Source organism: Coturnix japonica, chromosome 27 (genome assembly GCF_001577835.2).
Source record: "Coturnix japonica isolate 7356 chromosome 27, Coturnix japonica 2.1, whole genome shotgun sequence".
Taxonomy (NCBI): domain Eukaryota; kingdom Metazoa; phylum Chordata; class Aves; order Galliformes; family Phasianidae; genus Coturnix; species Coturnix japonica.
In genome coordinates, this window is record NC_029542.1 from 1,864,471 (window position 1) to 1,887,852 (window position 23,382).

Genomic DNA, 23,382 nt, shown 5'->3' on the forward strand with positions numbered 1-23,382 from the left:
GAAAATGTTTCTTAAACCTGGCTTGTAGAGCAGCCCATGGATTAGAGTGACTGGAAAAGCATTTCTCTTTTGTGTAAGCCTGTGTGGAGTCAGCAGTAACTTCTAGTGACACAAAAGACTGACTTTCTCCCTTTGAAATCTCTTGATTTGCTGCAGAATTCAGAATAATTTGGGCTGCATTGGCCTGAGGTAGTGAAGCAGATCTCCGCCACTGAGTTAGCAAGAGAGAGTTTTGCAACGCGTGTAACTCCACATGTGAGACTCCAGCTAGGCAGCTTGGATTCCTAGAGCTCTCTTCCAATATGAGGAATTGCAGAACACAAAATGGAGGCTGCCCAACAGAAGAGGTGCGGACGAGCTCGGAGCATCGTGTCTGGGAGCCTGGAGAGGCTGGGGAGATGCAAGAGTCATGCGAGGCAGTATGTAGGCTTGAACAGGAGGTAGGTAAGGGCCTGAGTCAGACTAACTTTGTTACAGGAGGTGCAATGGGATCTATTATCAGGCTGAGTTGTTTCTATTGAAACTTCAGCCATTGTGCCTCATTTGTGGCATTCCCAGGGCTCTTGCAAAGGGAGAAATGACTAACTGAGTAGCTTGTGTAAGTGGACAGGTTTTTAATTCTCGCCTTTGAGTGGGAGTCTTGAAAAGGCCTGCTGCTCCTGCATCCAGTGCTTAACATGGAGGTTTTATTGTGCATAGGTAGGCCACTTAGAGCAGTTGAAAGGTGATTCACAAGGGAAAAGAGCATGCCAGCTTATCTCAGAAAAATTCCTCACGGAGGAGGAAGTGCGTGCTGTTCTTACGCTTGTCACTTGGGTACACACCGTAGGAACTACGAGCTTCTTTCAGATGACCCATGTGTTTCAAATGTTTGCTGAGCCTCATCGCCATTTCCTTTCATTGGGGGTATAGTGGGCTGAAAGTGAGGGCAGAGAAGTGCAGTGTTATCCCAAAGCAGACTGCTGGAAAAGCCTGATGCCACTGCAGATGGCTCAAAAAACAAAATTCATAAGCTCTTCCAATATGAACTTTTGCAAGTTTATTCTCTCCTACTGCTTCCCAAGCTCTATCCTGGTGTTAGTGTTCTTTGCCATTGCTTGCTTATTTCTTCCCAAAATTCAGATTCATTCCTTTAATTCTTTTTGTGTCATGACCACTTAAAATGGTACGCTAAATTAAGTACTGAACATTTATCTGATGTCAGATGCTGAGTTAAATATAAACAGCCAGGAGTGATAAAACATAAATATAAAGGTTTTCTTAGTATGCACACGCACTCCCTCAGTGTTAAGTGAAGGGCAGACACTCAGATGTATGGCTTCTCATATCCGGTGCCTAAACCTGTTGCTTTAAGGAGTTGATAGCATGAAGTTGTGTGGGAAAGTAGGTGTCTAGCTTGGAGGGTCATGAAAAATGTCATCTTCCTCTTGTATAACTAGGAGAGAAGAGCAGTAGCAGTGAGGCTGAGGCCTTACTCCTTAAGTATCCTGGGTACTGCATCTTCATTGCTTCAAGTGCAACACATTCTGTGGTATCCAGACTATAAAAGCAGAGGGTGCTCATTAGAACAAGTTGTTTTTTCTTACTGAGTTTGATGTGAAAAAGATGCTTTAGCTCCTTGCCTGTAAGATGGGCCCAATGCTTTGCTGTAAAAGAAATAGAAGCTGAAGGCCTATTTGAAGGACTTCAAGGAAAGCAAAAGCTCATTCAGTAGAATTAAGTCAAAAATTGTCTCCAAAGGGTCTTTCATTTGTTCACAAAATCAGTAAACGTGGCAGCAAACTTGCAGATACTTACCAACAGCTCACAAACTTTGCTTTCCTGGTTCTGTAACAAAGTGCCCGGTTCCTTTTCACCATTTCTGTTTCTTCATTGAGTTCAATTTTGTGATGATGTTAGTGTAGTTTCTAGGGGACTTTCTACAGAGATGGGAGAATCTGTAATCAGAACGGAATTGCTCTTTTGTTGATGGCAAGAAAGTGTTTCATTCCAACTCCTCTAGAACAGTAGATTGCACACATGGAATAGTACAGATAGCTGTACAGATAGCATCCATTCAACAGCAGTGTTCCTGAAAAGCTCAAATGTGACATTTCAGGAGCAGCTGTTCTTGTCATTTGCTATCCATGTGCAAAATGGAGGCAAGGAAATTGAAGCAAATGTGGGAGCGACTTTCACTTTCATCTGCATGATGTCAGAGCCCCAACCTGTCCATATGAAACCAGCGAGTGCTAATTGGTTGAGATGCTTCTGAGTCTAATCAAGCTTTCACACTCGCGCAGAAGGCTGACATCTCAGCTGTGCTGCTGAGGTTTGATTTCATGAGAGAAAGTGAAGCATTGTAGAGGGACAGCATTTGTGTAGCTTGTAAACCATCTTTTTACATGGGCAAGAAGGTTAACTTTCTGTCACATTTGCCATAAGATGCTATGTTTATTATGTAAGGGCTTCACGTAGATGTGGTTAAGGTTGGTGCTGGCACTTCTGTTAAGTCCCGTTGGCCAAGAAATAAATGGCCAGGACAACCAAGAGTTCTAACAGTACGATTTGTGCCCCAACACAGTGGGGAGGATCAGGGATGGGGCAGTGTGGAAAGCTTGGTTGTTAGTACAGGACACATTGAAACATTGAGCCTTGTATCACTGAGGGTACAAGGTGGAATGTCTGTGTGCTAATTGTAATGTCTTGAGTTAACTGGACAATGAATTGAAGGGAGTAGGTTCCTATGCAGCTTATTGGACTTTAGCAGGAGGTTGGGCTAGATGATCTCCAGGGGCCCCCATCCAACTCTCTTAAATATCATCTGCCCTGTTCCTAAGTAATTTGATTCTGAACAAAATTCCTCAACATGCAGCTTCTGGAGTTGTTTGAGTGTAGATTGTTTGAGTGGTTTGGGTTTTGTTTTTTTTATATTTCTATTCTTTTATTTTTTCCTTGAAGCAACTAAGTGTTTCCTTTAAGGAGAAGCAGATTTACTAGTTAACATTCACAGTGTCACATAGAAGGTAAACAGAATTGCTGCTTTGTGTGGATGCCTGCTTGGAAAAGGGATTAGTAATAACTAGGTTGTATCACCTAGATTGTATGGAGGTTGTCTTTCTTATAAGTGGGGAAGGGAGAACTGGTACCCTCCAGAGTAATGTGTTGTGAGATTCTTCCATGGTGCTCAGGCTTCTGCACTAACTCTCCCCTAAGTCTTCTGTTCAAGCATGTAATGAGAAGCGGCTTTGCCTTGAGGAAGGGTTGGTTGGTGGGAAGTGCTTACTGCAAAAATAAGAATGCCAAAATAGAATGAATCTTAGGGAGAAGATGCTCACAAGTTATTAATGGAGAGATGGCTTTATCGTGTCATTCTTCCTGTTAATGCATTCCATCGGTAATTGTGGATTTTGTTTTTGTCTTTGTCAAATTTGTCTACGTGTCTTGAGTTCGGGCTGTGGGAGGACACTTTTGTGTCAGAGCATTAGGCTAAAACAGTGACTTTGCATGATTCACTTTTCTCTCTTTCTTAAAAACAATTTTGAAGGAGGTTTTTTAGAAAATAATATTCCAAAATGCTTGGATACCTAAAGCTGTAGGTGTGTATCCAGCAGAGCCTGCAGAGATGCAATCAGACTCTTGTAGGTAACTGGATACTGTTTTGATAAAGCTATTCCAGCCTCTTGGGTTTGTGCTTTAGCTTGGTGGGAGCAACTGCTCTTATGGCAGTTCAGCTGTGGGCCCATAAAATAGCCCAGTGAGAGGGATTGTCGTGTGGGTGACAGTTTTACTGCTGTTAACACAACTTGTTCACTTTCTTAGTGGGGAAAAAAATATACATTAAAAAAAGATAAAGAAAAAATGGTGGTGCTGCCGGCATCTGATAGCAGTAATGGACGCCTTGCCCCTAAAGTTGTAGCCAAGGCCAAGCAGATGCTTGCCTAAAGACCAGTGCTTTAAACTAATGATGCTCAGCAGATCAAAGGTTTTGTTTCTCAAGCCAGTTAGATGTTTTAGACCTTTGTGAATAATGCCTTGAACACTTTGTGACTGTGGTTAAATAGGAATTAAACTGACACAGGAATAGCCATAATAGCCTAATCAGAATAGTGAGAAAAAGCTGCCTGGCATCAGTCTTGCTTCTTGTGGCTTATGGAGTTTTTTAGTGCACTACCATGTGTGTAGATATTTGACCCATGGTGCTGCTGTATCCACGTGGCTTAGTGCAGCATAGTTTGCCCAGAGATGCAATGTGTGATAGAATGCATCTGCCTTGTAGGGAAATTTTCTAACTATATTTGCTTGTTTTCCACTAGGGTCCATTAAATAGTGAGTCTTCCAACCAGAGCTTATGCAGCGTGGGTTCTCTCAGTGATAAAGAACTGGAGGTAAGCGGGCACAAACCCTAACAGTAATCCAGTTTCAGTTAAACACAATTGGATTGGAAGTATACAAGGAATTTTATGGGAGTGAGCACAGCCTTCGGACTGTGCTGTGAAACAGCCCTTCATGAAGCTTCCCAACTGCAACAGCCAGATTTTACCCAACCCCCAAAAAACACAGTATTCATAAAACTCAGCTTATGAAATTGTTTTCAGCTGCATTGTGATTTGTTTGTGGGTTTTGGATAAAGTTTTGGCCAAATGAAAAGCCGGAGAGCATTAATGGAAAAGTTTGCCTTACCTATCAAAAATGTGGATTTGCAGAAATCTCTACAAAGCTGAGTGTTCTCATGAACTGCTCTGTAGAACTGTGGCGAGGTGAAAATTGATCCTTTGTCCCCATTTAAACTCGCTGCTTTAGTGTCGGCTATTTCTAAACACTCACTAAAGCAGCAGTAAAATGAATTGCAGAGTTAATTTTTTCTTGTTTTAAAATCACATTTTCATGTAGCAGTGTCTCAAATTAGAGGCCATTTTCTTATGGCTTTAAAGAGCTTTCCACCCAATTACCAGGTAAGTCGTGGGCCATATTTCCTTCTATTATGAGGCAGTACTGGTGAAGCTAAGTCTTTCAAGAACAAAGTATCTATAGAAGTACGGCTAAGAGTGAAAGATGGAGCATTAAGTCTTATTTTACTTGATTTTTGATCAGCCTGTGTGGAGTGATTTAAATTGACCAAGCTTACATAATCATATCTTCCATTCCTGGCTTTTCAGTCTATAAAAGATAATGTTGTGTGTAATTTTGGTTATATAAATGTACTTGAGTAGAAAAACAACTGAAACTGACTCTCATTAATATGCCTAGAATTCCACGGAGGCTGTAATGTGGAGCTTGTGTTGTTACAGTCACTCCAACATGAGTTGCTCTTCGCTCAGCGTTGAGGAGGCTTTTTCATTCACTTGTACGCATGCAGGAGCTGGTGCAGCAAATCTCTCGATTGTTATGGGGTCTTTTATCTTCTCAGTTTTAAAAAGTGCTTTGCAGTCACAGTGGTCACCTCTGTCTTAACAACACTTCCATCATTTTACCAAGATAACACGTCAGCAATGGCCCAGTTGGTGATGTGGGACCATAGGTGTCGAGCATCTACTGGGGACGCAGCCAGGTTTGGGTTCTGGCTGTGTCAGCTTTATCCTTTTCATCCTGTTAAAGTAGGTAGATTGATTTCTGTGCTTACTGTGAGCAAGTCTTTTGGCAGAGGTCTTAAACAGGGTACTTTGGACTTTGGTTTCCAAAGAGCACGAAGCTTAGGTTTACCACAAACTTTCTGCCCATGCCTTTCCCTCCCCCAGTGTTGTTTTGCACGCTGTGGTTTTCCTCCTGCCCGTGGGCTACAGTTTTGCAGTGACTGTAGCAATTGCAAAGCCTGTAACTTGAAAATCGTTTGGGACCCTTTAGGATTGATAAGAGATTCTTTTTTTTTTAATGTGACACAGTGATGGAAATGACAAGATATCTTCTTTCCAGCAGCCTCTGTGAGCTGCTTCCAGTGCTGTACTTCCTCACGATCACAGCAGGGTTGGCTGCATAAGTGACTCTGGTAACACAGAATACGCCATGTTAGGGTCCCTTCTGTTCACCTTAATGAGAAGAGATGCAAAACAAATGGAATCCTGATGAAGTGCTGCACCTGTGGCAGCTTTCTGCCTTTGTTAGTGCAAGGTTGCAGATGTGCACCGATGGATGGCATAGTGTGCAAACAGCTTCATAGAGGTGAACTGTCCTGTTCTCAGCTGCACTACACCCCTTGTGCCAGGTCTGCAGTCAACCTGAAATGGTTTACACAGATTGTTTTATTTATAAGTGAACTTGTTCTAACTGCGAGGCTGACATATTGCAACTAAAACAGTAGGGGAGTGGGGAGGAAATTAACCTAATTTCTAACCGTGTTCTGTCCATTTTGCAGTGCTTATATCCAAAGGTAGCAGCTCTTTGGGAGCTGTTGTTTCTTTAAGTCCCAGCAGTAGAAGCAAAATGCACCAGAGAAATGAAACAGCCACTGGGGATGTGGAGCAAATTATTGTGCTTTGGCATTTTCTTTAAACTTTGGGATAACTGCAGAAATGTTAATTTTGAAGTATTGTTTAACAGACTCCTGAGAAAAAACAGAATGACCAGCGGAATAGAAAAAGGAAAGCAGAAGCATATGAGACCAGTCAAGGTAATCCATTCTCCTGACCCAGCTGCAGGATTTCTGAATGGTTGGTAATTTGTGTACGTTTTGCACAGTCAGTGTCTTAGGAAACTAATGGCTCTTCTCAAGGGTGTGTCAGGCAGCTTGTTATGAACAGCTCCGTGATGGTGTAGTTCTCTTCTGGGAGCTCTTCTTGTCCTTATTGGCAGGAAAACGCTCATCTTCAGCTTATTTGCCCAAATGATTAGATTTTTTGGGACAGACTGCCCAAAGGCTTAATATGGCATCTCTGCAGTGTCGTTCTGGTCCCATGTCACTACGTATACCGCAGCCAGGCTTCAAAATACAGGATGTACTCTCTCTTGCCTATTTGAGACGTATGCCTGCTTTGTTAAAGGAGGTTCTCACCATAACAAATAGGGAACAAACTGTACTTGGGTATAAAGCAGGCAGTGCTGACTCAAAGTACTGAGAAGAACCAGAGTGTTTCGGTCCAAGTTCAGATTTCCTTTGGGGCATGGGGGCAGATTTCAGTTCCTTTTATTCTTCAAAAGAAAGGACTGAGGATTGTGTTGACAGAATGGCTTTGATAATACTACAGTGAGAAAGAAGGGCTAATTTTTTAATGAGGTGCTATTAAGCCACTGCCAGTTATCTCTCTAACTTTTACAGGGATGCTTGTGAGAAATCTAATGTGCAGTAATTTATGTGAAGGTGATGGAGTAAAGTAGAGGTAAAAGTACCCTTTGCTCTGCCCTCATCTTGAAGGAAAGTTTGGAGAACTGTGGAATGTCCAATGAGGTTTCGTGTTTTCTAAGTCCTTCAGCGAGTACAAATGATGTTTGATTAGATTTGACATGTTTGGAATTGAGAGTTAATTGAATTGTCAACTCTAAACCCTCCCAACAACCACACAGAGCTGTAACCCTGGGGCAGTCTTTTGTTCTTTAGAAGCTTCTGTTATGGTTGGTGTTGCACCTAAAGAAGTACAGGAAAAGTGTTGAAGTATAGGAGTAGTTTTTCAGAAAACTACTTCATAAGTTCTGTGCTTAATGTGTATGTATGTGAACACTTTGATATTTGTTCTTTGTTTTTCCCTTTAGGAAAAGGCACTCCTAGAGGACATAAAATTAGTGACTATTTTGAGGTAAGTATCTTTACATAGATTCAGAAATCTGATTGAATTCATGTTATGCATAATCTGCAGGTGGAGGTCTGTGATGTGACTGCTGTTACCGACTGGTCATATTCAATAATGGCTTGGAGTCATTGATTGATGATGTTAACCTGATACATCCAACTGTGGCTGGTTTTTAACTTAATTTCTCTCTGAACAGTGGATAAAGCAGTTTTGCTTTTTACTTTAAAGAGCAGTCGTGTAAATGCAGGCCTGGGACCTGGATCTTGGCTGAGGATATTTGAGCTCTTAGTATACAAACCTACTTTAATACAGGTCCTGTGCAAAGGAATCTACCTGCTGCCTCCCCCCAAGAAGTTTATTCTTTATTTTACTCATTAACTTGGAGTCAGAAATCAACTGCTTATTGGTGCTCATTTCTTTCCTTGTTTAAATTTTTGATAAGTGAGCTGCATCAGAGGCTGGTGGTGCTGCCTATGACAGAGGGGTTGGAACTTGATGGTCCTTGGGGTCCCTTCCAACCCAAGTCATTCAGTGATTCTGTGGTAGTGCAGTGCAGGAACAATTCCTGTACCAACTAGACCAGTTGCCCAGCTGCTTACATATCTCATCTTCAACAGTGACTGGCACAAATGCTTCCATGGTGCACAGTCAGATGCACCTCCTCACAGAGAATTGAATTCCTAATTCTGTAAATAATTAGCCAAGCATTAGTGATGGCCTGGCTTATACCTTTTGTTTGAAAATGAGTGCAAATAGAAATGTTTGTGTGAAGTACTTTTGCTGTTATTTTTGAAAACACCACATGAAATTTTAAAGTTTTCCTCCCAGCTTATCTTCAGTTTGTTTAAATGAGTCCCCCGAGCCCGTGTGGCTTCATCTTTAATATCACGTTGCTTCTTTCTCTGTTAAATTTACTGAATTGCAGCATCTCTGTGGAATTACTGATAATCAAATCTTTTGCTTTGGCCAGTTTGCTGGGGGAAGCGGCCCAGGAACCAGTCCTGGTAGAAGCGTGCCACCAGTTGCCAGATCATCACCGCAGCATTCCTTATCCAACCCCTTACCAGTAAGTGTTCTCCTGGGGATGGTGTGGGTGGCACATTGCGTCTGTTGGTGGCCATGCTTCAGGCAGGTGATAAAATGTTCAGAGCAGGAAGGAAGGGTCTCTTGGTGAGTGGTTTCACTTGGTCTTTAATTGATTCTCTTTGTGGTTTTTTTGTCTGTTGGTTTTGTGTTGTGTTGTCATGCTTTGGTTTTTAATATTTGATGCTTTGTCTGGGAAGCAAAGCTGAATGTCTTAAGATCCTGCTGCAGTTGTTAGTCGAGTTGTAAACGGTGTCACTATCTGAGCTTAAAGCATGCAGAGTCTGTATTTTTACATGCTGTGTGGATACAGATGGGTTGCTGTCCCTATTACAAGAAGGAACTGGTTTAATTCCTGTTACCTTGCACTGTACTGTGGCTCATGAACTTCTACATGAAGTTGAGAGTATCGTGTATGCTTGTATAGCACCAGTACAGTGATATTTCTGATCTTGATTTCACCCTTTGGGTCTACTGGAAGATGTGCATACCATCATAATACTGGGGAAATCTTTTCCTTCTGTCTGTGTGTCTTGACTTGTGAAGAACATTAGCTAAAGCTTGCAAAGAGATGTGTATACAAGCACATCTGTTGCTATTTTTTGTTAAATAATTCGATTTTGCGGTCCGAGCATTTCTGCACGATCTGAATATGAAGAAGTAACCAGTATTTTAAGCTGTTTTAGCACAAGCTAGAGAAATTTCTTTCAACTAGCAAAGCAGCATTCAGAGGCTGTGATATTTGATCTCTAGTTTTGAACACTCCCATTGCCCCTCTTAAATATTGTTCAGCATTTGAGTGTCACAGAAGTACAGAGCACTATGGGAAAGATTAGTACCCCAAAAACCAAATGCAAAGTCTTCACTGATTGCATTATTCTGCAGAGACCTTTGCACAGTTCATGAATGTGTACTGAACTAAATCCCAGCACTGAATCCAATATATGTTACTAGATACCGAACCTCTGCAGTGCTGCTTTAAGGGAGAGCTTCAGCTGTGCTTCTAGATGTTTTCAATGTCTGTAAGAATAAAATGTATCTATAGCTGATCATCCTTGTCTTACTAATTCACTAATACTCCTACTTAAATAGAAGTTAATGAAAGAATACCTCTGAAAGGAGGGACAGCTCTTTATTCCAGCAGATGAGATACCCTACAAGTGTTTATAATGGGACCACGTGATTCTTCCTTTGCTTTTCTTCTTCTCTGCTTGTATATATTGAGTAGGTATAAGATGGAACAGAACGTTTCTCATGTGAAGGCTGATGGTACGGTTTGCTTGAGCTACATCAGTTTGTCTCTGCTTGCACAGGTGCTCTTTGCGTTTCTTCTCTTCTTTACTCTTGCAGCTAAACTTGCAATGTTTGCATATTCATAACAAACTATTATGTGCATTTGCAAGATCTATCATCTTCTTCTAAACTGCATACCAATGGTTTGAGCTAAGCCCTAAAAATAGGGGGGATGAGTGAAAACTGGAGAAGATGGTGTATCTTATCCATTGCAGATGTTAGTGTGATCTAGGAAGAGAGCGGAGTGTTAAAATGTCTTTCACAGGGAGACAAACCTGCTCCAAACCTGTGAGTTAATATATGCTGTACTGGAAATTTTCTGCAGTGAGGACTTGCAGATGAATTGTAATGGCATCAGGTTGTTGCTTCTTGTCTTCAAATCTCTTGACTGCTGTATATTGCCTTGCTTTTCCTTTGGTTAGAAGAATTACATGCAGGTCTTCAGCCTCTTGCAAGGTTGCTCTCATATACAGACATTCCATTGGCGGAAGAAAGCGTGCTCTTGACGTTTGTAATGTTAGACAGGAAACATGCAGCAGGTTGCAATTTAGGTTTTAAGTGAAACTAGAGCCTGACCTGACTTCTTACTTTCTCTCTGCTGTATCCCTAACCTGGAGTTATAGCTCGGAAAGACTTAGATCTGAGTGTTAACCAGGCTGCCAAGTCTCAGTGGTCATGGGTTGGCTTTTGAAGTCTGAGTACTGTAATCGACATAGCTCAGATAACTCTTGTTCTTATTGAACCCCATTTCTGGATCACCTTTGGAAAATGAGTCTGCTATATGAGAAGGAATCTGACCCTAACAGATGCTCTGCATCTTTGAAAAGAGTTTTAGATCTGTGTTAGTGTTTTGCTTATTTCACAAGTGGTTTATCCCTGCCTTAATGACAGAAATGAGGCTACTACGATGTCTGGATCTTGGACGTGGTTAGTTTGCTGCATTTGGCAGTTATGACTTAGTTTACTTCACTGGGGTAACCAATTTATTATGACAACTGACTGTGTTAAAACGAGTCTTTAATAAACAACCTATTGTAACTTCAAGCAGAGTTACAATGTACCACAGCTTCTGCATCTCTGACATATTTTGCCCCACTGGCTCAGAAGTACAGATATCCACAAAGGATGGGGGTGTGTCAGCTGACAAGGAATTCTGTCCTGTGTGTCCCTTTGTTATGAACACTCTGGGAATCCAATTGGAATGATGAGATCCTCCCCGTGCTGCCTGCCCATTTCTGAGCAGCTGCTTCACTGACAACAGTTTTGGCAGAGACAGAGAAATCATTTTATAAAAATTAAAAAAAAAAAAAAAAGAAGTTTATTGTCTTTGTTTTTTTGACTGTGTTACAGCGGCGAGTGGAGCAGCCGCTGTATGGGGTAGACGGCAGCACAGCAAAGGAACCACAGGAGGATCACTCTGCTCTGCCAACGCTGATGTCGGTGATGCTGGCGAAACAGCGGCTAGAGAATGAGCAGCTGGCACAGAGGGGAGGTGGCCTCTGCTTTACTTTTGTCTCGGTGAGCAGCTCTGAAAGGACTTGAATGCCAGGGGATGTTTCTAGTTAAGGGATGGGGCATTTGAAGGAGCTCAAGTGCAGCCTGGTTTATTGATGACCAAGTCTACCACCTTCTGGTAAGTTCTTCCTTGTGAAGAGTTCTAGGTCCCAGGCTTTGCTTGTTAATAAAATGAGTTGAGTTTTAAGTTAACGATTTAAAAATCTTATATAGATCGAAACCATAGGATGAGTACCTGCTCAACTGTGAAAATCAGAAAGAATGGAGTACAGCCTTGCTTTTAGAAGTGTAAATTTTGGGCTAGCTTAATCTCAGCTGACATGACTTATACTAGGATTTTTAAAAGCTTTGTCCCTTAGCAGGTTGGGCCAGACATCTTCAGAGCAGCTGATTCTCTTGTGTTAATGAACTAAGTCTCTAGAGCATTCTTAAACCTTAACATATAAGTATGGTACCCAGGCCAGATTACACCTCCCATGTAAAGATAAGTGTATCTGCATGGGCACCAGCAATCGTGTTGAGGAGCATATAACGATACCCTGACTTTCTTTTGCAGGCCCAGCAAGGCAGCCCATCTTCTACGGGATCAGGGAACACTGAGCATTCCTGCACTTCCCAAAAACAGATTTCCATCCAGCACAAACAGTCACAGGTATAGCTTACCAGATGATACATCTCTTGGATATGAGATTTAAGCTTGGTGTAGCTTGTCTTCTACACCATAGGCTCAATGTCAAAAGAACTGGTAGTACCAACTTAGTCCTTAACTGTACTGGTTAAAGGTGAATCATGCTGAACTTTGTTCTTTATCCTGTAAAGGATACTTCTCAGTTGCTGCTACTGGATTTTGCTTGATGTGTTCCTGAGGCTTTTCTGTGTCGGTATTGTGGCCAGTTTTTCAACTGCATTAGAATGTGCTGAGGGGAGGAATAGTTCTGTCGTGCCCTGTCCATTTCAGTTGTGTTGTATCCTGAATGTTCTTCCTCTCCTCATTAAGTGAATACATTAAGTAAATTACACTTACGGATGCCTCTGTTCGAATGCTGCCAATCATGGGTGCATCCACACTGATTACACAAATATGCACAGCGTAGCTGCGAGTTCTTTGTCCTCTGCAGTTGTTAAGAGTACACCTGTGATGTAGTTTGCCTTGAGAAGGTGAGACGTGATGTCTTCTTCAAGGTGCTTCTCAGCAAGTTCAATGAGCTGGAGTCAAGAAGAGGAATAGCTGTTTTACCTGTGCCAGTCTTGTGATTCCTTTTATAATCTGTTAAGATTCTTCTTGTGGCGTTACGGCAAGATTTACTTCTAGCTGTGTTACCTTTCCCTGTTGCATATCAGGACATTAAGCTTTACCTACAATACATCTTGCTCATTTGTTCTTCACACCTTCTCTTAATCTTTTGATTTTCATCTCTGATTTCTCCATGAGCGACCCTTCCCTCAAGTGATTTCTAAGCAGTCGGTTTTGTGTCAGTCATTTTCACACATCAGTCTGTGTCGGATAGTTTCGCTGCTGGGCGAAGTTCATTCTCCATTTCCCCAGCAGGTGGTACAAGTTCTTTGTGCACAAAGAATCGCTGGGGGTGCTAACCAGCTAACATCTCTGAGACCTGTCCTGTCACTGGGGTTGGCTCTGTTGTCTGTATTGTTAAAATGCTGGTCTGTGAAGATCCCTGCATCTTGCTAGTACTTGTGACAGAATGATGCTATGGCTCAAATACCTGCCAGAGAGGCTTTTCAGATGTCAGTCTCTGCTATCCCAACACCACTGCTTAAAATAGTGGTACCAGCTGTAGCGAGCAAGATGCTCTTATCATCTCCTGTGCTCAACAAGCCCGCAGCATCCATCTTCCCTAAGAAGGAAGATGTGTTAGCTTAGTATGCTTTGTGCCAGCACTCGGCTTCCTTGTATTTTCCAGAGATGTAGATGTAGTAGCTGCTTAAGGCAAAAAATCTGTAAAGATACTTGCCTGTGCAATGAGAATGTGTACGTTTTCATGTTGTCTCAAACTATTTGAGGTTGATAGATGGGGAAAATAAAATATCCAGAGATTTCCAGCTTAAATTTCTTGGCATGCCAAAAGCAAGGGAGTATGAGCATCATTTCCCTAGTGTTTTCCATCAGTGTGAGGGCCTTCCAAGCTCTCTGAGGCAAGGTGAGTTGTGATGAAATAAATCACTGTGCATGTAAGAGAGCACATCCTGAAGCATGACATCGTCTGACACGGTGCAAGTGTGTATGTGCATCTGACAAGTGGGTGTAGCAGTCAGTTACTGAAGAAACTTAAGCTGCTTGGCTGAGTGGATAGCCTTGAGTTTTCAGTAGCCAGCCTTCTCATTGCCTTCAGTGACAGAAATTTTAGTCCTGTGTGCCCATGCAGGCTGTCAGGAAGCATAAATGAAATGAAGGCAGCAGTGGGGTGACCTGCTCAAGCCCTCCTCTCTTTATCTTGTGGGATTTAGGCTCATCTCGCTTGAAATGCAGTGCTGGCAGGTGTTCATTTTGATCTTTTCCATACTGGATAGAGAAGTAACAGTGTTCAGTCTGCCAAGTTTGTCTCTTGCTTCATGGTGTTAGCTTCCAGGCAAGCCTGAAATTTGGAGAACAGTTATTAAGAACTCTGCAGGTAAGTCTCTGCTAACTCTTCTCAGAACTAGGATAGTAGCTTGATAGTTATAAAGGTTTGCAGACAAGGAAAAAGATTCCCTTGAGCTGACTTGGTTTTTTTATGTTCATGTGCTTACTGACTTCTTCTTCCCTCCCAATCAATTGGAGTCCTAAGTTTGAAATAATCTTGTTGCCGCAAAATATAGCGTGTCTTTTGTATTTTGTTTATGGCTATAACGTATCATTGGGTGAAGGTATTTTCGGTGTAGTGCACAGGGTACAATTTTCCAAACAGATTTCACTCAAAAACAATAAAGTTTGAGACCCTCGTGGGCACTAACTCATCAATTTGTCTGAATGAAAAGCTTGTGCCTAATTACATAAATAATGTCAATCAATTATATTTTAAAATAAGAGCCTGCACTTTTGGCCAAGACCTCTTAAAACAACAACAAAAGCCATAGGTGCTGTCTTTTGTCTAACCAGTGGTTGTTTGTGCCCATTAATTTGGTGTTCCAGCTGAGGGCTGAGTTTCAGTGGGTTGTTTTTCCTTTCTTTTCCCTGTGCAGGTTGTGTTACACTGCAGGAAAGGGCACTGAGTGTTAGAGGACACCACGGGCTTGGCAGAATTCAGCTATTAAAACAAAATTAGCAGTATATGGAGGTGGTGGTAGCTTGTTGTGTCTGTGTTCTCCAGAGCAGAGTGTTAGGCTGACTGTCTAAGCCTCCTATGCTGAAGGAGCCCATCATGCAATAAGAAAATGAAGAGTGGAGGACATCCCCTAGCCTGGGAAATGGGAGGGGATTTGTTCATTCTTAAATCTGTCCAGGTTCAAGAGAGTTATGCTGTGATGAGCTGTGCTAACTGTGAAATATCAGCTGTTCTTCTTAAATGTGGTTTATGATGGTTTTCTTCTACAGTCGGACCTCACAATGGAAAAAATATCTGCACTAGAAAACAGTAAGAACTCTGACTTGGAGAAGAAGGAAGGGAGGATAGATGACTTACTAAGAGTAAGTATTTGAAGTGGGATGACTCTTCTAAAAGCTGCTACTTAAAGATACCAAGAAACACCTGCACCAGCTGGGCTGCAGTGCAGCATTTTGTGTACTGTGTACCACTTGTAGAACCAACACTCACAAGGGTTAAATGAATCAGTCATCTCTTATTTTCAGTATAATTATCTGGTTTGCAGTCCATACTTTGCTTGGGCCTGCTGGAATCCACAACCAGGGCAGCTGTAGCAATGTGGTTCTGTAGTGCAGAGTCATTGTAGCTAAGCTCAGGTGTTTGTCTCCTCAACAGGGTTGGCCTTTCTTTGATCTGTTGCATTCCTGTTGTGAGTTTTGTTAGCTAACTTAACATATTTCTCTTCAGAATTATCCCCTTCTAAATGCTGGGGTGCTGCCCTGCCTGCCTCTTGCTTAGGAGCATGTTCTGCAACCTCACAGTAGGGAGTTTATTCTGAAATGTTGATTTATGAGTCAGTGAAACAAATAGAGGCAAAGAGCTCATATTTTGGTCAAACCCAAAGAGTGAAGCTTGTCTGTCTCAATATTATTCTTCAGTAAAAGATGAGATCCTTGATTTAAAGGTATTATACTTAATGGAGGAGTTGTTGTTGATCAACCTGTCATAACTGGAGAGACATCTCTTGTGGACTGCTGAAAAGGATTGGAAAATGCGTTAGAGGAAGAGCAAAGACTATGTGTGTCTGGTCTCAGTACTTAAAAACTAAGTCATGCTCTTAGAGATGCACATGGAAGCACTTACGGCTTTGAGGGAAAACAATCCACAGAGCAGGATTTGTACTATCAGAAAATCAGTGAAATCAGAAGCTGTTGGTTGGAAAAAGAAGGGTTAAATTTAACTTTTTATCAGAGAAAAAGCAGCACATCAAATACGACTGTGCACTATGGAAGTATTACTGGGAGAAGATAGTAACTCAAAGGAGAATTTAATTGAAAATGCAAAGTCCATCCATTTACTCTGCCAGTATTGCAGTTAAAAGGGAGAGGATAGCCCAGGGTTGACTCAACTATTCTGAGATAGCTGTGACAAGGACTCAGTTGCTTTAAAAGAAATCAAATCGTTCTGCTTAGTTTCTTTGTGCCTTAGTTTTTCGTATGTAAAAGAATGATAATGCTTTAATAGTGCTTGTCTGTTCTATGGGGTGTTAAGGTTTGAATGGGTTAAAAATGCAAGAGCTTTGCTTGGATGTTAAGAGAAGAGAAACATGGCCTCTTATTTCTGATTTTTCTCCTTCATCCTGCTGCTTTGCTTTCCTTTATCTGATACCTCGAGCTAGCTTTCTTTCTAGGTGGTGTTCAGCTTGGCTCTCACAGAGTGACTTAAAGGCTTGTCTTCTCTGTTCACTTTCAGGCCAACTGCGATTTGAGACGGCAGATAGATGAACAACAAAAGATGCTGGAGAAGTACAAGGAGCGGTTGAATAGATGTGTAACAATGAGCAAGAAGCTCCTTATAGAAAAGGTGAGCAGCAGACTGCAGTCACAGTGGATGCATTTGAAAGCTCCTCTATCTTTTTGGGCAGTGAAAACCTGTTCCTCTTGCTCTGGTGATAAGAGACAACTGGAATTTCGTCTTGAATTGTTTCTCTGCAGATAGGAATGTAATCTGAAGACTGAAAAGCATTCAGAATGTTTTAGTTTGGTTATTTTTGAATCTCAGAGATCTCCCTCACTTAAGTGAAATAGTCTGAGCTCTAAATGCAGCGGGCGTTACTTGCTTTGAAACTTGTATACCTGAAAAGCACCATTGTCCAGCACTTGCTGTACAAGAGCAGTATCCCATTGTGAAGTGAAATTGCCAGATATGCTCTGTGACACGGGCAAGTGATTTAAAGCTTTTTTTCTTTCAAATGGCAGAGCTGGAGATCATTGCTTTGTACAGTACTCGAAATAACATGATAAAGACACTGAGAAAGTGCCAAGCTGTTGTTTACAAGCATCCAGCTTGCTTCGCTGTTGAAAGATTTGCAGATTTCCTTCTAGTTCAACAATGTGGGGATTTGATTGCTCTTTCACCTGTTGGCCAATAACATCCATTGTTCGTGGGCACTGGATGGGTGCAAATACCAGGGTGCTGGCCAGTGTGGGCAGTCTGTTTGATTTGCTTTTGTCACAGAGCTGATTGTTCTTGGCTGAACAGACTCTGTTTTCTGGGCAGATTTGTAACTCAGGGCTGTATTATGTAGACCTGGCATTCAGATAATCAGTGTGTAGCTCCAGTGAGGAGCTATGCTTGTTCATCTTTAATCTTAATTGCCTGAAGCTTTGCTGCTCTCATCTCAGGCCTTTGAAACTTCCTTTCACTTACTGGAAATACTGTGTGACAGATAGCGCCACCCATTTTTTTCTGTTGAGTATTAATTGAGGCTGGCTCTTGTCTAGGATGGAGTTGGCTTATCATTGTATCTCAGCCTTAACATTGATTTGAGGTGTGTTTTCCTCCTTCACCTCCTATTAGAGTGAATAAGGGCCTGATCAGAGATGTGTCTGGAGTACAGCTAAGCTACTGATATGGAGATAGTTTCAATCCTACTACTAAATTGAGTTTTAACTGATGATAGAGTGGGTGAGCTGCCCAAGCAGTAATGGGAAAGAAAATACAACATTGAAATGCCAGAAAAGAAGCTATCAAATGAATACATGTAAGACTGCAGAAGCACCATCAGTAATTTTTAGCAATAAAGTTCAGCTGGTTTCAAATAAGCAGCACTGAAACAGATCAAAAGGTGTCAAGGATTGGAAGTGAGTTTTGACTTGGCATAACTCTTAGCTGCCGATTTGTGGGATTTATTTTAACACGTGTTTTGTTTTCAGTCAAAACAGGAGAAGATGGCGTGCAGAGATAAGAGCATGCAGGATCGATTGAGGCTGGGTCACTTCACTACGGTTCGGCACGGGGCGTCCTTCACCGAGCAGTGGACAGATGGTTATGCCTTCCAGAACCTCATCAAGTAAGGACAGTTTTCTTTACCTTCAGAGACAGAGAAGGAAAAACTAAGCAGTTCTGTGTGATGTCTTGCATGCCAAAGTGTGAGAATGGCATGGCTGATGCATATATGGATCAGACAGGGACTCAGCTACAGACAGGGAGGAATCTTTTAGTGTTGAAGTGAGAAATATGCTTCCACTTAACTCCAGAGACTTAAAACTGGAGTCAGATTGTTTGAGTTGGCCTCTGGATTGGAAAGAAGCAGACTGCCCTGTTTAGGTGTTCTCAGTGCACCTGTCTGGCTGTGCAATCCATAGAGTGTGGGGAGAGGGAGGCCAGATTCTCTTGTATCCTGAGTCAATCAGTTTGGTTTGGAAAGTTGCTTATCTTCCCTTCCTCCCCCACCCCTTTCTACCTTCAAACTTTAAAAGAAAAAAACTTAAAGTAAATCCATGCTATTTAACTTCTTTTGCCTCCTGGTAACTGATCAAAGTAGCTGCAGAAACCTGGAAACGAAGATCAGAGACCATTTTATGCAGGATGTTAATGGAAATATCCACTAAATTCCCACCTGGCTTTGACCTTTAAGTAGGACTTGGCAAATTAATTGCATAGAGAGAGCTGTGTATAATCCATTAAAATCATCTTATTTTTTCTATGGTGTGATAGAGGGTGCCCGTCTTGTTAGATGCAGATTGTGAACTTGATAATATTCTCATTAGTTTATGCTGTAAGACGTGGAAGAAATACTTCTGGAATCCTTACTTGCAATCTCAGTCTATTTTAAAAAGTGAATTAAGCATCTAAATTCACGAGTCATTTAGGTTTGTAATTCTGCAAATGCTTTTATCACTATAAAATAACAAGGCAGCTTTATGATAGTCTCTCCTCTGAAACAAAGACTGTTTTCTTCATGAGACTGGGGATGGTGTTAGTTACACTTCAGAAAACTAAGGATAGCTGAGCTGTGCCCTTAAAGCATAGGGGATACTTTCTCAGACACTGCCAGACTTGAGGAACAGTTCAAACAGGAAAGTCTAGGATTTAGAACAGAGTATTCTAGGAAAAAAAGTGTGTGGAAACTCAGTGACTTACCGTAGATCCCTGGGTTTTCCATGAGGCTATAGCAGCTCCTTGGTTTTGGATATCCACTGCATGAATAAAACCTTTCACTTACTGAAGGGTTTCTGTGGGCTGGGAAAAGAATCCACTTCTATGTGAAAAATACCTTGGAGAAAAAAAAAAAATCTGAGTCAATGTTTGGCACATCCTCCCTTTCTGAACAAGAGTATTTTGTTGGTAATCTAAGAGTACAGCTGATTTGAATTCATTGCTCAAGTCTCTGAAAAGCAGATGCTGAGGACGACTGAATACATTCCATTAGTTATCTCCTTTATGGTTTTTTTTTCTGCCCTCATCTTTCCAGGCAACAGGAAAGGATAAATTCCCAGCGGGAAGAAATAGAAAGGCAACGAAAAATGTTAGCAAAACGGAAGCCACCTGCAATGGGACAGACCCCCCCAGCAAGCAATGAGCAGAAGCAACGCAAGAACAAGACCAATGGAGCAGAAAATGAAACGTACGTTATGTGGCCTTCTTTGTGCCTTGCAAAGCTGCAGGCTTTGATTAGAGCACAAAATATCCACTGGGAAATGGAATCTTGCCCTTGCCTCTAGGCTTCACTACACGCACAAATGAATAGTGTGGAATTAGCCTGGCATTCAGAAACATCTGGCTGCAGTTCTAAATAGTTTTCATTGGAGTAAAACATGGATCATTGCTGAGTCCGGAATTTTTGTAAGCTTAATTTCTTTTGAATGCAGTAAGTTTTCAAACTTGATGCTGAAAAAAAAGGGATGTGCAAAAGAAGTAAAAAACTTCACCCTTAATTTTGGTAGCACTGCACAATACTTTGCTTTAAAAAAAGGGATGTTTAGGAGCTTTTATGTCTGTATACCTTCTGGTGAGGGTTTGGTATACTAAGGAAAAAGGTGTTCTATAAAGACAGTGTGTAAGATACTGAGCTGTGTCTCAAAAGCATTTCTTTCCAGATATTTGAATGAGGGCAATGGAAGCATTATTTAAGTACTGCCCTGTCATCTCACAGGAGACTTTCTCCCCTTTTTCAGGTTGTTGATACTTTGGGAATGCTGGTGCTCTTAGAGAGCAAAGCTTCTCACAAGAGGTTTTTAATCATTGCTCTTTCTTCTTTAAAAGTTTTTGCTGCTTAGAAATTGAAGCCAAACCCTGACCAGCTTGTTGGAAATCACATTAAGTAACCTTATTGTAAATAAAACTCACTCGCAATGTGCTGCTGAGGCACATGACCTAGTTTTCCTTTCTTCTTTTTCTCCCCACTCTGGGCAAATCAGTACTTTCCTGTAGCTTCTACCAGTCTACTTTTCAGTCATTTTATTGCTGTCAGCTAATATCATAATTCTCAATGACACTTCTCTTTTCATACTATTAAATCTCCTGGTTATGGCCTTACCTCAGAGGTTCTTGAGCCCTTTGAATTCTTGCACTTTGCACTTTGAAAAGTGCATATGAAGCAAAAGCTCCCACTCTTTTTTTCCACCTGCAGTGAAGATGGCACGTGGTTGGGTGAGCTGTGTGCTTTAAATGCTCTCACTTGCTAAAGTGGTACCCCCAGATAGGATGCTGAGACTGGTCAGGTCTCCTGTATTGGAGGTATATGTTTTCTGCAAATACATAGCTTGAATGGAGATCTTCACCACTTCCTCTGGCCAAGAGGACTTAAGAACAACTGAATATGCTTTTAAAGCTGAGCATTTAAATGGCAGTTGGATTTTGGAGATGTAAATTGTGCATGGTCACCATCTGAGCAATTACAGTGATTTCCAATTTGTGTAGCAATGGCTTTACCTAACAGAAGGGTACAGCTGCATTGAGTCTTATGCTGTTGGCATGGCAGCGTGGGTCTTTATGTACCTGGCAATCATGATGTGTACCTGTGATATGTAGTGAGTTCCTATCTATAGTGAACCTGCATTGATGTCATCTCCTCTCAGTCTGATTACGTTGGTGCTGCCCAGTCTTTTTCTTAGCATTTCTTACTGATCTATCATTCTTTACTATAGTATTTTAAGGTTTTGCCTTTGTGGTTTAGAGGAGTTCTTGATTAAAAACTGCTCACCTGTTCACATGGAGTGTTGTAGCTTATGATGAATACATTGGTTTTATAAGTCAGCTGCAGTGACCACTTGTATACAGATGCATTTGTTGGACCGATGTGATTCAGGTACAACATCTTCCTGATGCTGGAGGAAGATCTTGATTTATGTGGAATTCTTACAGAGGCTTTTGGGTGAGTTGAATGTAAATGCTTATGAAAACTGAGTGCAGAGTGGTTGACCAAATAATTCCATTGATTTTTGTTTCCTCTTATTTTCATGGCTGTTGCTGTGTCTTAGAAGGGGAAAGTTTCATGATGTAGGTTCAGACATACCCTGCCCCAACATGACTCTCCTGAAAATAATGAATGAAACGTATTGTCATTCACATACATTGTCTACTGGATCAACATTGAGGTTTGTTGAACAGCTTGATCCAAGTTCAGACAGTTGTATTTTTCTCATAGAGTAGCACACTTTTATATCAAATGAGACATCACATAAACATTTACGATACCAGGTGTTTTTTTGTACCTATCTTTAGTTTGTAATAAGCACTTGCTTATGGTTGAAATCCTTTCAAAGGGAACGTTCTGAGCTTTGCATTAGATTTACCTGCTTTAAAACTACTGTATAAGTTGTTTCAGCTGTGCAACCCTGTGAGCAGGGAAGGGAAGTAGTGGCATTTCAAGACAAACACTGAACCAACTGCATCCAACATTGTCTCACTTGGCTGTATGATGAGGTGAGGGAGCACAGCCCAGCAGACAGAGGGCTCCATCTCCTCTTGAAACTGAGTGTGATACTGATGCTATGGAGAACTCATGCTGGCTTTTGTACTAGGTACTATACAGAGCATAACTGCTGCAACAAGGATCCCCTTGAGGCATGATTTGGACTTAATTTTAGGTTCAGAAAGGTTATTTGTATGTTCTCGCATGTTATCTCGTTTACAAAGTAAACAGATGCAATTAATGTAGACATCATAACCTTATGTTCACGTGTGTGGTGCCTTTATCCATGTTGGCAGCAGTGAGAAAATCAGTATAGTGATTGGTTTTGTAACTTCACAGATCTCTGTGCATTGTTAGATTTCACTTGGGATGGAACCTATCACTGTTTTAGTACGAGGCTGAATTTTGCCTCCTGCTTAGAATGGAAGCATTGAATGATAATTCCCATTTTACTGATGGTAAATGTTTCCTTATCTCACTGTAGCTGCTTGCAGGTCTAAATAAGTGTTATTAGGGACCTGAATTTGAAATTGATACATGCTTTATTGAAGTTTAGCTTTTGGTCTCTTGCTTGATTAGCAGATAGTGGAGTTAACAAAAAGACACACTGCTGGATGTTGACATACTCTGTGCAGTTGTTGCTTCCATAGGAGAAGGTGTATACTGCGAGTTATGTACTTTAACACACGCATTGAAATTCAACACCTTGGATCTGTCTCTCCCATACAGGTTAACGCTAGCAGAATACCATGAACAGGAAGAAATCTTCAAACTCCGACTGGGTCATCTGAAAAAGGTAAGAACTGCACAGAAGGCTTTTAGGTGGGTTTCTGACTTGTTATTCTCCAAACAGTATTGTTTCACTGCAGAGGTCACTACCACAAGTTCTCTAAGTAAGAGGGGTTTTGTTACTTGAAAAGGATGCTTTTGTAATTGTATTTTCCAGGGCAGTAGTGTTTCTCTTGACTTCAGCAAATAGATGATGTCCTCACAGTTATGATTTCATGGTGGGACTTCTGCTGTTTCAGTGCATCTTATTCTGTCAATAGGGCCTGCCTGGAGCTGGGCTCTGCATGTACTTAGCCTGAGGGAACATGAAGGAAGGGACCAAGGGAAAGAAATGACAAGAACTAACCAGAAGCTGCAAGCAAGAGTGGCTTTCCTGTTTCTTTGTCATGCACTATCAGTAACAGATCTATAAAGTCTTTGGACTGATAGTTGTGTTTAGGTAGTTATACTGCATAATTCTTTTCACATACATTGGCTTCAGTAGGAGTGACAAGTGAGCTAGAAGAAGTCAAAATATAATAAAATAAAGGCTTTCTGCCATTTTCCTGGCTAGCTGTGAGCT

At 41.4% G+C, this 23,382-nt stretch overlaps 1 protein-coding gene across 1 annotated transcript in view; it reads left to right on the forward strand.

Annotated features, from left to right (window-relative positions):
* The window catches only part of TLK2 (tousled like kinase 2), a 42,601-nt gene that overhangs the window by 6,619 nt on the left and 12,600 nt on the right, over positions 1 to 23,382 (forward strand). The window contains exons 4-14 of the mRNA XM_015885735.1: positions 4,296 to 4,367; positions 6,517 to 6,586; positions 7,663 to 7,706; positions 8,671 to 8,766; positions 11,427 to 11,594; positions 12,148 to 12,243; positions 15,124 to 15,216; positions 16,586 to 16,696; positions 18,049 to 18,185; positions 19,590 to 19,742; positions 22,761 to 22,827. Of these exons, the coding sequence (XP_015741221.1) occupies positions 4,296 to 4,367; positions 6,517 to 6,586; positions 7,663 to 7,706; positions 8,671 to 8,766; positions 11,427 to 11,594; positions 12,148 to 12,243; positions 15,124 to 15,216; positions 16,586 to 16,696; positions 18,049 to 18,185; positions 19,590 to 19,742; positions 22,761 to 22,827 (1,107 nt within the window). The remainder of the gene's footprint in view (positions 1 to 4,295; positions 4,368 to 6,516; positions 6,587 to 7,662; positions 7,707 to 8,670; positions 8,767 to 11,426; positions 11,595 to 12,147; positions 12,244 to 15,123; positions 15,217 to 16,585; positions 16,697 to 18,048; positions 18,186 to 19,589; positions 19,743 to 22,760; positions 22,828 to 23,382) is intronic.